Raw genomic sequence first — 13,141 nt, 5'->3', positions numbered from 1 at the left:
GCAGACATACAGTGCGGGTGGTCAATCACAAAGTGCAACTATTACATGTCTGCTGTTGCTGCCCTGTTTCACTGCACCCTCTTGCCAGGTCGCTATGTAGCTGAATATGTTCTTCATAACCTACTTGGCTAAATAAAGGGCCTAAATTAATAATTAAATAAGACATATACACCTATTAAAATATGTTTAATGAGTTTGATCTTCAATTTCACTCCAAAAGCTAATTCTGCGCCATACAGATTGGATAATGATCAAGAGCACAACCCTCCCTATTCAACCAATGATCAGTGAGAAGGGATATGGTCAGGAAGTTTTTGCTTTAGTGCTACAGTGCATACCAGCCTGTCCCTTCAGTTTATCACCACCACCACCACCGACCAGAGACCTGGTCATATTGACAGGACACAAAACAACCTGACGTGTGACTGGGAATCAGGTGACTAGTGTGTTTACACAGCACTACATTTAGTAAACAAAGAATGGAAAAAAAGCTTTCCATATTAAGGCAAAGTTCAGTATTTCACAACTTAATGTTGAGTTTGTAGTGTCTGTTAAAAGAAAACTGAAGCATGGATTACAGTTTCTCCTGGCCCATAAACTCTTTCAGGGTGAGGAAACTCCCTCATTATACCAATCAAGTCTAACACAGGAAATGTAACGTAAATACTGGAATTGTACAATCATACTCTATTGTAAAATCACTTGACCTCACACACACACAGCCAGGACAGGTTATTAGGAGGATCTAGCTAAAAGATCATGGCAGATTCATCACAATACACCTGAATATTTGAATGATACAGTTTAAACAGCCCACAGCTACAACACTGGGCTTCACATGAGATATTCAGTAACTTCCACTGGTAGTGAGTCATTGACCGATAGTTAACCAGCCCCACTTGGCGAATCTTTGTCTTCGTTTACCATCACCATTTGAGCGCAGTGGGGTCTGTGCTAGCCTGTAGTAACCAGACTGACGGACGTGTCACTGTTGATCTAGACTTAGGACTGTGTGCTTAGGCATGGGAGGGGGTAGGTGGAAGGGGGTGTTGGTAGGGGTTTGTAATATGAACTCTACGGACTTAATAAAGACCAATAAAAGTCAACCAGTCTCCAATCAAAACCAATCAGCAAAATCTGTTACATTTCAATACAGCTGGATTGGCAAATACACAGATTCCCGACACTAAACTCAAATTATACTAAATAAACGAATGATGAACCTGTTACTGTCATAGCATCTCCATCGTTGACCCTGTCTGCCGTCTCTCTCACTTTCTTTATCACATACACAAACACCTGAACAGTGGGTGTTTATCTCAGACGAGTGCACTTTGGCTCGGAGAACGACAAGTCAACACATCCCCACTCATATATATACAGGCTAGGTCACCGCTGCCTCTCAGCCTGCTATTCATTCCTGTCACCCAGTACGGAGAGAAGAAACAGTGAGTACAGCCATGTTCGTTTGGTTCACCCTGGTTTGGTTCACACATCTGCATGGAGAAAAAGAAAACACCTCTTAGTCATGATAATATCACTGTTATAAGGTGTTGTAGATGGTTATTGGGTGGGTAAGATGGGTATTACACGTCTGTCTCCAGACTATTGGACAAAACACTCCCTGGGAGAGATCAAGTAGAGGGTATTGAGAGGGGTTCCAACTGAACGGAATAACTAAATAAATTATAGCATGTCTATACAGATGTAGGACCTTCATTTGATCACCCTGTTATTACAGGACAACAGGGGCAGAGCAGGAAATGCAAAATTGTAGTATATTCAAGATTTAAAAAGGCTTCTAGAGTTTGCAATTTAAAATTTCAGACTTGATTTGCTAACTAAACATGTATCAACCCCCTACAAAAATGGCCATTAATTATAATAATATTATAATGATTATTTCCTGTTTCTCCAGGATTATTTTCCTGCTGTGAGAAACTGGTCAAAGTAAGATCCTGCATCTGTATGTGGTCTGCTGCATCATAGTGAGATACAAACCCAGAAAAATTATAGTTTCATTGTCATTAAAAACATTGCCAACCCCAGAATAGCCTTACCGTAGTCATTGGAAACATGTTAAAATACATGTTTGAGATAAAATGGAAGAGATTAGATGAGCCTGAGATGAGATGCGGCTAAGAGCAGAGCTGGAAAGGAAGAGGAAATGATGCTGACTAGTGGACAAGTTGATGAATGGTTTGTCTGACCCTCACCAAGATGTTTGCTTTGCACACAGATCTGAGTGACATCATGAACAAGCTTCTGGTCATCACTGTGCTCGTCACTCTTCTGGGCCTCAGTAAGTACACAGTCAAGACCCTGACTGACTAATTGACTGACTAACTGACTAACTGACTGACATACGGGTGATGTTCCAGGTTGTCTTTTATGCAGTCTCACTGTGCATACCAGAAGGTTGTCATATCATAATAGCATTTCGCTACACCCACAATAACATCTGCTAATTTTGTGTATGTGACAAAATTTGATTTGATTTGAAATGTTAAACACTCCAGATAAGAGCACCACGAGCAGCAATATTGACTAACTGACAGACTGACCAACCAACCATTTTGACCCTCTAACCCTAACCCTCCCCTTCCAGGTGCTCAGGGCCTCCGTCTGCCTAGGCAAGCTGAGGAGGGTACGCCTGAGGAACCGGTCGCAGATGTTGCTGAGGCTGATGGAAAGCAGGGAACCCTGGAAAGGCTGACCAGCGCCGTCAAGGGCTACTACGACACGTCCATCAGCACCGCCTCTAGCTGGCTGGACAGCATCGATGGCCTGAAGCTGAAGGAGAAGGCCGCGTAAGACACACACACACACACACAAGAACGGAACAACAGGTCAAGATAGCAGGCTGACAGTTAATGCACTGTCCATGTGTCTGTGTCCATCAGGAATGCCCTCAGTGACACCACCGTGGCGGCGATGACTTACGCTGGCATCCTGCAGGACCAGGTCTACCACATCTTTTACCAACCGTAAAGACCCTTCCTTGTTTCCCTCTGTGTCCCCAACGTCCTCAAAATGCTTTTTTTGTTTTGTGAGGAGTTTCGCAGCTGTGGGCCCCTACTCTCTCATCCTGGAGCCTCTGATCAGCTTCACCAGACCTCCAACCCTCGGTGACGTCCCCCTGGAGTCTGTGTAGATGGAAATACAGTATTATTTTATGTCAACCTTTTACGTTTCAGTCATTTAGCTCTTATCCAGAGCGACTTACAATCAGTGCATTCATCTTAAGATAGCTAGGTGGGACAACCACATATCACAGTCGTAGGAAGTACATTTATTTCTACAATAAAGTAGCTATCAGCAAAGTCAGTGAAAGTAGGAAAATACTTTTTTAAAATGTTTTTTTAATGTCAACGTATCTTGAAATAAAAACATGCATTTGTAGAAAACCATGATGGGTTTGTATGTATTTAATTTGTATGAAACCTGTGTTTCTTGAGGGGCATTATTCATATTTTTTCATTTTTTTTCCACCTTTATTTAACCAGGTAGGCAAGTTGAGAACAAGTTCTCATTTACAATAGTGACCTGGCCAAGATAAAGCAAAGCAGTTTGGCACATACAACAACACAGAGTTACACATGGAGTAAAACAAACATACAGTCAATAATACAGTAGACAAATAAGTCTATATACAATGTCAGCAAATGAGGTGAGATAAGTGAGGTAAAGGCAAAAAAGGCCATGGTGGCGAAGTAAATACAATATAGCAAGTAAAACACTGGAATGGTAGATTTGCAGTGGAAGAATGTGCAAAGTAGATATAGAAATAATGGGGTGCAAAGGAGCAAAATAAATAGATAAATACAGTAGGGGGAGAGGTAGTTGTTTGGGTTAAATTATAGATGGGCTATGTACAGATGCAGTAATCTGTGAGCTGCTCTGACAGCTGGTGCTTAAAGCTAGTGAGGGAGATAAGTGTTTTCAGTTTCAGAGATTTTTTCAGTTCGTTCCAGTCATTGGCAGCAGAGAACTGGATGGAGAGGCGGCCAAAGGAATAATTGGTTTTGGGGGTGACCAGAGAGATATACCTGCTGGAGCGCGTGCTACAGGTGGGTGCTGCTATGGTGACCAGTGAGCTGAGATAAGGAAGGACTTTACCTAGCAGGGTCTTGTAGATGACCTGGAGCCAGTGGGTTTGGCGACGAGCATGAAGCGAGGGCCAGCCAACGAGAGCATACAGGTCGCAGTGGTGGGTAGTATATGGGACTTTTGTGACAAAACAGATGGCACTGTGATAGACTGCATCCAATTTATTGAGTAGGGTATCGGAGGCTATTTGGTAGGATGATCAGTTTTACAAGGGTATGTTTGGCAGCATGAAGGATGCTTTGTTGCGAAATAGGAAGCCAATTCTAGATTTAACTTTGGATTGGAGATCTTTGATGTGAGTCTGGAAGGAGAGTTTACAGTCTAACCAGACACCTAGGTATTTGTAGTTGTCCACATATTCTAAGTCAGAACCATCCAGAGTAGTGATGTTGGACAGGCGGGTAGGTGCAGGCAGCGATCGGTTGAAGAGCATGCAATTAGTTTTACTTGTATTTAAGAGCAGTTGGAGGCCACGGAAGGAGAGTTGTATGGCATTGAAGCTCGTCTGGAGGGTTGTTAACACAGTGTCCAAAGAAGGGCCAGAAGTATACAGAATGGTGTCGTCTGCGTAGAGGTGGATCAGAGACTCACCAGCAGCAAGAGTGGCATCATTGATGTATACAGAGAAGAATCAGAGAAGTAGTTAGTGAACCAGGCGAGGAAATCATTTGAGAAACCAAGGCTGTCGAGTCTGCCAATGAGGATAATATATATATATATATATGAGTCAGTACGATCATTGTACTATGTGTTTTATTATCAGACAAAGTTCAAAGTTGAGAGAGGTGGGATATGTTCATGCATATCTCCCACAGGTTTGTGACAATATGGTTGTGTGTACATCATGTCTCAGAGTTTACAATATGGACAATACAGAGTCTCACAATGCCTACTGTACATAACTATCACCTAACACTGAGTCAACTGCCTCTCGTCTGAATATAAGAAGCAGGTCATATAGAGGAAGAAGAAAACACAGATTCCTGTGACTGTTTCTGACAGACAGGTTCTCAACCAGAGCTTGAGTTTCTAAATTAGTGGGAATAAAGGGTGTCCTTTGGGTTTCTGATCTCAGAAAGGTTCAAAGTGAGCTATTCATGATCCTTTTGAAGCTGCAATGATAACAGACAGAAATAATACATTTGACCTCACATATGATAGTAGAGAACGTTGTCCGAAGAGCAAGAGCGGCCTCTGCTCCTGGGCCTAACGGAGTACCATACAAGCTCTACAAGAACGCCCCGGATGTTCTACGCTTTCTTTGGAGGCTCATGAGGATAGTGTGGCAGAAGGAAATAATACCAAAGGCATGGCGAAGGGCTGGTGGTGTGCTAATCCCGAAAGAGAAGGAATCGACAGACATCAGTCAATTCCGACCAATCTCCCTTCTCAACGTCGAAGGGAAGATCTTTTTCAGTATAATAGCACAGAGGCTGTCCACTTATCTGGAAAGGAACAAGTACATTGATACATCTGTACAGAAAGCAGGCATTCCTGGTTTCTCTGGTTGCCTGGAACATACTAGTATGATTTGGCACCAGATCCAAACAGCGAAGAAGGACAAGAGAGACCTCTATGTCATCTTCCTCGACCTGGCCAATGCCTTTGGCTCAGTTCCCCATGAACTCCTCTGGGAATCCTTCAACATTTTCCACGTACCAGAACCCATCACTACACTGGTAAAGGCCTATTTCCAAGACCTGCAATTGTGTTTCACAACACCTGACTTCACAACAACATGGCAGCGCTTGGAAGTAGGCATAATGGCAGGCTGTACAATTTCTCCTCTGGCCTTCACTATGGCCATGGAAGTCATCATCAGGGCATCGAGATGGGTGGTCGGCGGTGAGAGAACTAAGGAAGGGCTCCGTCTCCCACCTATCCGAGCATACATGGATGACATGACTATACTGACCACCACTGCAGCATGCACCAGGCGGCTACTTGCAAAACTGCAGGATAACATCAAGTGGGCCCGGATGAAAATCAAGCCAAGCAAATCTCGAAGCATCTCCATAGTCAAGGGACAGCTTAAAGATGTGAGGTTCTGCATTGGAGATGACCCGATACCAACGGTATCTGAGCAACCCATCAAGAGCCTGGGTAGATGGTACAACGAAAGCCTCCGGGATAAAGATCAAGTGCAGCAAGTAAGGCAGGACATCGCCGACGGTCTTGAGAACATCAACAAGACCCTACTGCCTGGGAGGCTCAAGCTTTGGTGCCTACAGTTTGGACTTCTCCCCCGGGTAATGTGGCCACTCACCGTCTATGAGGTCCCATTAACAACAGTGGAGAATATGGAGCGAACCATTACCTCATACGTGAAGAAATGGCTGGGTGTCCCACGATGCCTGAGTAACATCGGCCTCTATAGCAAAGGGGTCCTTGAACTACCTCTTACAAGTCTAACGGAGGAGTACAAGTGCTCTAAAGTAAGACTTCAGATGACATTGAAGGACTCCAAAGACCAGACCATTAGCAAGGCTGCACCTCTCCTACAAACTGGACGGAAATGGACATCATCCAAGGCTGTGCAGCAAGCAACATCAGCCCTGAGACACCAAGACATTGTGGGGAATATCCAGCATGGAAGAGGAGGCTTTGGCCTGGCAGCAAGCAAACCAACGTTCCATAAGGCAACAACATCTGAACTTGCAGGAAGCTGGTGGTCGAGGAGGTGCGCAGACAGGAGGAGACTGCAAGAAGTGCAAAGGCTGTCTCTCTTGCTAAACAAGGGCAATGGACGCGGTGGGAAGGCCTGGAGAGGAGAAAGATCAACTGGAGTGAGCTTTGGCAAATGGAGGCAAGCAACATCAGCTTCATCATAAGAGCTGTTTATGATGTGCTTCCATCACCAAAAAATCTACATCAATGGTATGGCGAGGACTCGACCTGCCCCCTCTGCCCAGCTCCAGCGACTCTCAGGCATATAATGACAGGTTGCAAGACCAGCCTCTCACAAGGCCGCTACACCTGGAGGCACAATCAGGTCCTCAAGAGCCTGGCTGCAGCACTTGAGACCAAGAGGAGTGCAACCAATTCATTACCTCCAAAAACAAGCAATCCCGTCAAAACAACAACATTCATCCGGGAGGGACAGAAAAGGCCCAAGTATCCTCCTACAAAGCCAGAAACTGGACACCTAGCCTTGGCCCGGGACTGGAAGATGCTTGTCGATATTGGCCAGCAACTCATTTTTCCACCTGAGATTGCTTCTACCAACCTTAGGCCAGACATGGTACTCTGGTCCCCTTCACGAAAGGCTGTGTACATCATAGAGCTCACAGTCCCGTGGGAAAACTCTGTTGAAGAGGCTGCGTTACACAGAGTTGGCAGCAGACGCAACTCAGCGTGGCTGGAATGCAAAGGTCTGGCCAGTTGAAGTGGGATGCAGAGGATTCGTGGCTTCTTCCATCATCAGGTTGCTGAAAGAACTTGGAATCCATGGACAGGCTCTGCGGCAGACCGTCAGAGCAGTTTCTCAAGCAGCTGAAAGAGGCAGCCAGTGGATCTGGATCAAACGGAAGGACCCTTGCTGGGCTATAACTTCATGACCCCCCACCCCCACCTGAGAACCCAATTCAGATCCCTCCAACTTGAGGAGGCCATATGAGGTATGCGGTCAGCTGTATGGCTGGCTCAGGGAAGAGGACGCCCCTGCCTTGCATAGTCCCGTGGGACATCTTAATTGGGCATGGGACACAAGCTAAGGCTTGATTACCCTTTAGCTGGCCACCTTTGATGAGGGTGTTTAGTGATTAAAGGCCAAAACACTCACTGATTCGAAGGCACACTACTGAGGATGTGTCCCAAAATTGACATCTTACCCCAGTCTAAGAAATAAACCTCCCATGCCACTCTGTCAACATCATGGCAAATCTCATGTGAGTGCATTCCATCTATTGGCACAATGGACAGTTTTTAACATCTCGTCCCGTGTTTTATGATTCTTATGTTCACTGAAGATGTAAGAGCCTGGAGCTACAAGACCACAGAGAAGAACATCTTGAACTGTTAGTTAATCTCTTCATAGGGTGGTGATACACTAGCAGGGATATGGCCAATCTGATGTAGCCTCAGTCTAAGATTCATTCAAACGGACTCAAAATGTATTCAAACTAAATACCTCAAATCCCTGAGTAGGCTTCTTCCTGAGTACCTACGTTTCCCCATCTTGATTTCCCAATTCTCTCACAACTTTATCTGTCTCACAAGGCCACATTGTTGCCTTCTCTTAGTAATCAACCCACAGTTAATGAATAGCCTCACTTGATATTACTAAACGAGGGCACTGCACATTGATACAAGGGGTTACATAATGGTAGATCCCACTGAGTACTTTCATCACAGTGAAATATTAACTCTAAATGCTAGGAATTATATGAGAAGCCTTATCGCTCTTGTTTATTCGTTTTTTCCCAATGGTGACAGTAAAAGGACATAGCACCTGTACTACAAAGAACAGCACATGCGTCTCATACTAAAGGGCCAACATGTGTTTTAAATGAAAGGGACGTTTTTTGTTCTGTTTGTTTGTTTTTGCTTTGTTGTTTGTTGTTTAAATCATGTAAAAATAAAATACTGTATATTTGTACTTGGGGGTCAAAAATGGTAAATGGTATGCTCTTATACAGATGTAAGATCTCCATCTGATCACCTTGTTGCAGGAGCTTATTGTGTATTTGAGGTTTAAAAAGGCTCCTGAAGTATTTCATCTCCACCTAGAAATTTCAGACTTGATTTTCCCAGATTTTCCCTGTATCAACCCTTACAAAAATGTCCATGGATTATAGTGCACATAATAACTCACATGTCCTGTTGCTGCAGGATTGTTTTCTTGCTCTAGAAAACTGTCTGAAATTAAGATTAATAAAAATAAAAAAAAAGTATATTACAAACAAATCTGTAGTGGACTGAATGGGGGCCTATAACCATAACTACCCAGTCACAGACATGAGAGAAGTGCCAGGAAAACAAAGCACAGGTGCAGCCCAGGCAGTCAACTCCCAGAGATCTAAAGGCTAGAGACACAGATACACAGGTATAAAAGAACCACAGACTAAACCCAGAGTCTAATACAGAGACCAAGACATGATGAAGCTGCTACTGCTGGCCTTGGCTTTGGGGTGTGCAGGTAAGACTGTAATACACAGTATCTACAGCATCATGAGACAGTTATGCAATGCAAGAGCATGAAGAATGATACCTTCTTTTAGAGACAGGTTAGGGAGGGAGATATACGGCCGCGTAGCCTAGTGGTTAGAGCGTTGGACTAGTAACCGAAAGGTTGCAAGATCTAATTCCCGAGCTGACAAGGTACAAATCTGTCCTTCTGCCCCTGAACAAGGCAGTTAACCCACTGTTCCCAGGCCGTCATTGAAAATAAGAATGTGTTCTTAACTGACTTGCCTAGTAAAATAAAATACACTGAGTGTACTGAACATTATGCTCTTTCAATGACATATACTGACTGGGTGAATCTCAATATTAGGAAGGTGTTCTTAACGTTTTGTACACTCAGTCTTTACACTCAGCTATACTATGACCATTTCTCTCTCTCTCATTTAGCGGCTGTTCCAGTGGAGGAGAATGGAGCGTTGTTGCAGGAAGTTTGCCAACCCCACTCCAGACCCTGGCAGGTCTACCTGTGGAACACTAAGGGGGGCTGGTATGGGGAGGAAAGGTGTAGTGGTGCCCTCATCAACGAGTGGTGGGTGCTTACTGCCTGGAACTGCTTTGTCGAGTAGGTATTCCCCCTTTTTTCTTTTTTCCCAAATCAGTGTAAAATGCATGCAGCCCATATGTTCACCGAAAACAAACAAATATTTTTTGTTAAACTCTGCTCCGCTCCGCTCCACTCCACTCCGCTCCACTCCACTCCACTCCACTCCACTCCGCTCCTCTCCTCTCCACTCCTCTCCACTCCACTCCTCTCCACTCCTCTCCACTCCACTCCGCTCCACTCCACTCCTCTCCTCTCCACTCCACTCCACTCCTCTCCTCTCCTCTCCACTCCACTCCTCTCCTCTCCTCTCCACTCCACTCCTCCTCAGACCTGGCCACACTATGGTTTCTCTGGGGAGCATGATGTGACAGTGGAGGAAGGGACAGAGCAACACCTCCGGGTGGCCAGATATGTGCAGCACGGGCCATACGCACGAGGCCCCTCTCATAGCCTGGCAATGGTGAAGCTGGCAGAGCCTGCCCGGTTCACTCAGCATGTCATGCCCGTAGCCCTACCCACACGCTGCACTCAGCTCCACGAGAAGTGTCTGGTCAGCGGCTGGGGCTCCACCGTATCGGGACAGGGTGAGTGTACCATAAAGCCAGGGAAGGGCTATATGCCTCAACCCAATTTAATGGAATAGATATGCACCAAATAAACTCCCATGAGTCCCTGTGTCTGTCCCTCCATACAGACGAGCCCAATCTAATCCTGAAGTGTGAAACACAGCGGGTCATTGATGACAAGATGTGCCAGACAGCCTTTCCCCTTTATTGGATTGAAAATGCATTCTGTGCTAAAACCATCATCTCAACAGACAACTGCCTGGTCAGTACATCAACAGCACGGTGCTTTGCAAACATGTATATTTTGTATCTCTGGCTGTTGCATTGGAAATGTGTCAGAGAATATTATGATCAACGAGCTAATCAAGATTTTCCTTTGTACTTTAATTTCACTGTGCCACCATACTCTGGGAGTTCTCCATGTCTACTTTTAACCTCTCTCTCTCTTTCTCTCTTTCTCTTTCTCAGTCTGACCAGGGCAGTACTGTGGTGTGTGGGGGTGAGCTTCAGGGGTTGTTCTGGTCCAGTTCTTCTGACGTTGGTTTGTACACCCACCTGTGCCTGTACCTTGACTGGATCAGTAACATCGTGAACACCCCTGATCCTACACCTGAACCTGCGTGGACCACCCCAGCAGCAGCTACAACATGGTGATTGAAAATAAAAACAATAAAGTGATATGTACTGAAATGTTCTGTTCACCTGCCCCATTGATTCCATCATATCCGGCCTGCGTTGTTTTAATTCCCCAGCAGAGGGCAACATAGACTAATAATACTGGCCTATCACAAACCTCTGAGAGATTTCTTGGCTAAAACACGTCACACATTAACACATACATATTTTACCATGTAGAAAAATACTAAAGTCTGCAGGAAGTTTAATTTCTCAATTACTTAGTTTACTTCTCCAAACAATTGGAATTGGACACCCCAAAGTGTATTTCCTGAAGATAAATCCTCCAACCATGCAGTCGTTTGTCCTGGGATATGTAGTTCTTTTGATCACCAGCAGATGGCAATGTAGACTAATAATAGTCCATTTGAGCACAAAAGCACCACACAATCAATGTAAAGAGAGACACCGAATGAAAAAAGGAGAAAGAGGATTTTCAGAGAGAGAGAGAGAGAGAGAGAAAGAGAGAGAGTGGTTGAGATGAGAGCAGGTGAAATGAGACCGCCATTCTTTGCAAGGTTTTGAATGAGTGTGTCCAGATCTGCGTGCAAGCTAAATATCACACTCTAACACACACACACACACACACACACACACACACACACACACACACACACACACACACACACACACACACACACACACACACACACACACACACACACACACACACACACACACACACACACACACACACACACACACACACACACACACACACACACACACACACAATGTATGACTGACAGCTGTGCCCACTGACACTCAGTCTAACACTGAAGCCACTTCACCATCTGTTCTCCACACTTTCCCCTCCTTTTCCCTCTTTGGAATACTCTACTCCCCCTTTCAGGTCCCCCTCCTCCTTCCCTCACCCTTTCCTCTAGCTTTCAGAGATCTCTGACTCTTTCCATTTTTTTGGTCTCTCCTGCACTCCCTTCCACTCCCTTCCGTCTCTAATACACTGAGATGAAACAACCTATAGAAGCATCTCTTACTCTGTTTACAGTACAATATACTTTGTCCTTCTGTATGTATGCCCACTCCCCCACTCCCCCTCTCACCCCCCACACTCATTTACCCTCTATTCTTCCCTCATTTACTTCCATCATACTATAAATTCTCAAAATGAATCTGTCCTCTCTTCCTCCCTCACTCCTTTCAGTGCTGTTGGTTAGCATTGTTCCTGCACTAGCTAAACAGAGAGATGTTTATAGTAAAGATCAGGCAATATGTAATATGAGCAGATATACTCTGAGTGTACAAAACATGAAAAACACATTCCTAATATCGAGTTGCAGCACCTTTTGTAGGATGTCCTTTGGGTGGTGGATCATTCTTCATACACACAGGAAAATGTTGAGTGTGAAAAACCCAGCAGCGTTGCACTTCTTCAGACACTTAAACTGATGCGCCTGTCCTCTACACCCATATCCCGTACACTGATTCATCTCACTCTCCCTGGCAAACTGCTCCTATCGCTTATCAGATGCTTACATTCCCAACATCCTCCTATGACACCTAACATGGTCCTGGAAGAAGGAGAGGAAGTCACAGAGAGAGACAGAGAGAGAGAATTAGGCCGATACCCACTAATTATCAAAATCCAGAAAAGAGCTGTTAAATTCTATAACCACCTAAAAGGAAGTGATTCCCAAGCCTTCCACAACAAAGCCATCACCTACAGAGAGATGAACCTGGAGAAGAGTCCCCTAAGCAAGCTGGTCCTGGGGCTCTGTTCACAAACACAATCACACCCTACAGAGCCCCAGGACAGCAGCACAATTAGACCCAACCAAATCATGAGAAAACAAAAAGATAATTACTTGACACATTGGAAAGAATTAACAAAAAAACAGAGCAAACTAGAATGCTATTTGGCCCTACACAGAGAGTACACAGTGGCAGAATACCTGACCACTGTGACTGCCCCAAACTTAAGGAAAGCTTTGACTATGTACAGACTCAGTGAGCATAGCCTTGCTATTGAGACAGGCCGCCGTAGGCAGACATGGCTCTCAAGAGAAGACAGGCTATGTGCTCACTGCCCACAAAATCAGGT

General features: G+C 44.8%; 2 protein-coding genes across 2 annotated transcripts; both read left to right on the top strand.

The window, feature by feature from the left end:
• The first annotated feature begins 1,345 nt into the window (after positions 1-1,345).
• On the top strand, positions 1,346-3,410 carry LOC118364621 (apolipoprotein C-II). Its single transcript, XM_035746321.2, has 4 exons — positions 1,346-1,448; positions 2,240-2,302; positions 2,609-2,810; positions 2,904-3,410. Exons 2-4 carry the CDS (start codon positions 2,254-2,256, stop codon positions 2,989-2,991), a joined length of 339 nt encoding a protein of 112 aa, XP_035602214.1. The 5' UTR covers positions 1,346-1,448; positions 2,240-2,253; the 3' UTR covers positions 2,992-3,410.
• Positions 3,411-9,089: 5,679 nt separating this feature from the next.
• Positions 9,090-11,094, top strand: LOC118364152 (trypsinogen-like protein 3). Its single transcript, XM_035745381.2, has 5 exons — positions 9,090-9,247; positions 9,682-9,856; positions 10,167-10,422; positions 10,533-10,666; positions 10,873-11,094. Exons 3-5 carry the CDS (start codon positions 10,296-10,298, stop codon positions 11,056-11,058), a joined length of 447 nt encoding a protein of 148 aa, XP_035601274.2. The 5' UTR covers positions 9,090-9,247; positions 9,682-9,856; positions 10,167-10,295; the 3' UTR covers positions 11,059-11,094.
• The last annotated feature ends 2,047 nt before the right edge of the window (positions 11,095-13,141 follow it).

This window comes from Oncorhynchus keta, chromosome 31 (assembly GCF_023373465.1).
Source record: "Oncorhynchus keta strain PuntledgeMale-10-30-2019 chromosome 31, Oket_V2, whole genome shotgun sequence".
Lineage (NCBI taxonomy): Eukaryota > Metazoa > Chordata > Actinopteri > Salmoniformes > Salmonidae > Oncorhynchus > Oncorhynchus keta.
Note: the sequence above shows the minus strand (reverse complement) of the source record. Positions and strands in the feature narration are given on the sequence as shown.

Excerpts from the sequence above, each read along its gene's own strand:
- LOC118364621 (XM_035746321.2), top strand. The coding sequence starts at position 2,254 with ATGAACAAGCTTCTGGTCATCACTGTGCTCGTCACTCTTCTGGGCCTC. Across the intron at positions 2,303-2,608 it reads CGTCACTCTTCTGGGCCTCA|GTGCTCAGGGCCTCCGTCTG; the intron begins GTAAGTACACAG and ends CTCCCCTTCCAG. Across the intron at positions 2,811-2,903 it reads AAGCTGAAGGAGAAGGCCGC|GAATGCCCTCAGTGACACCA; the intron begins GTAAGACACACA and ends TGTGTCCATCAG.
- LOC118364152 (XM_035745381.2), top strand. The coding sequence starts at position 10,296 with ATGGTGAAGCTGGCAGAGCCTGCCCGGTTCACTCAGCATGTCATGCCC. Across the intron at positions 10,423-10,532 it reads CTCCACCGTATCGGGACAGG|ACGAGCCCAATCTAATCCTG; the intron begins GTGAGTGTACCA and ends CCCTCCATACAG. Across the intron at positions 10,667-10,872 it reads TCTCAACAGACAACTGCCTG|TCTGACCAGGGCAGTACTGT; the intron begins GTCAGTACATCA and ends TCTCTTTCTCAG.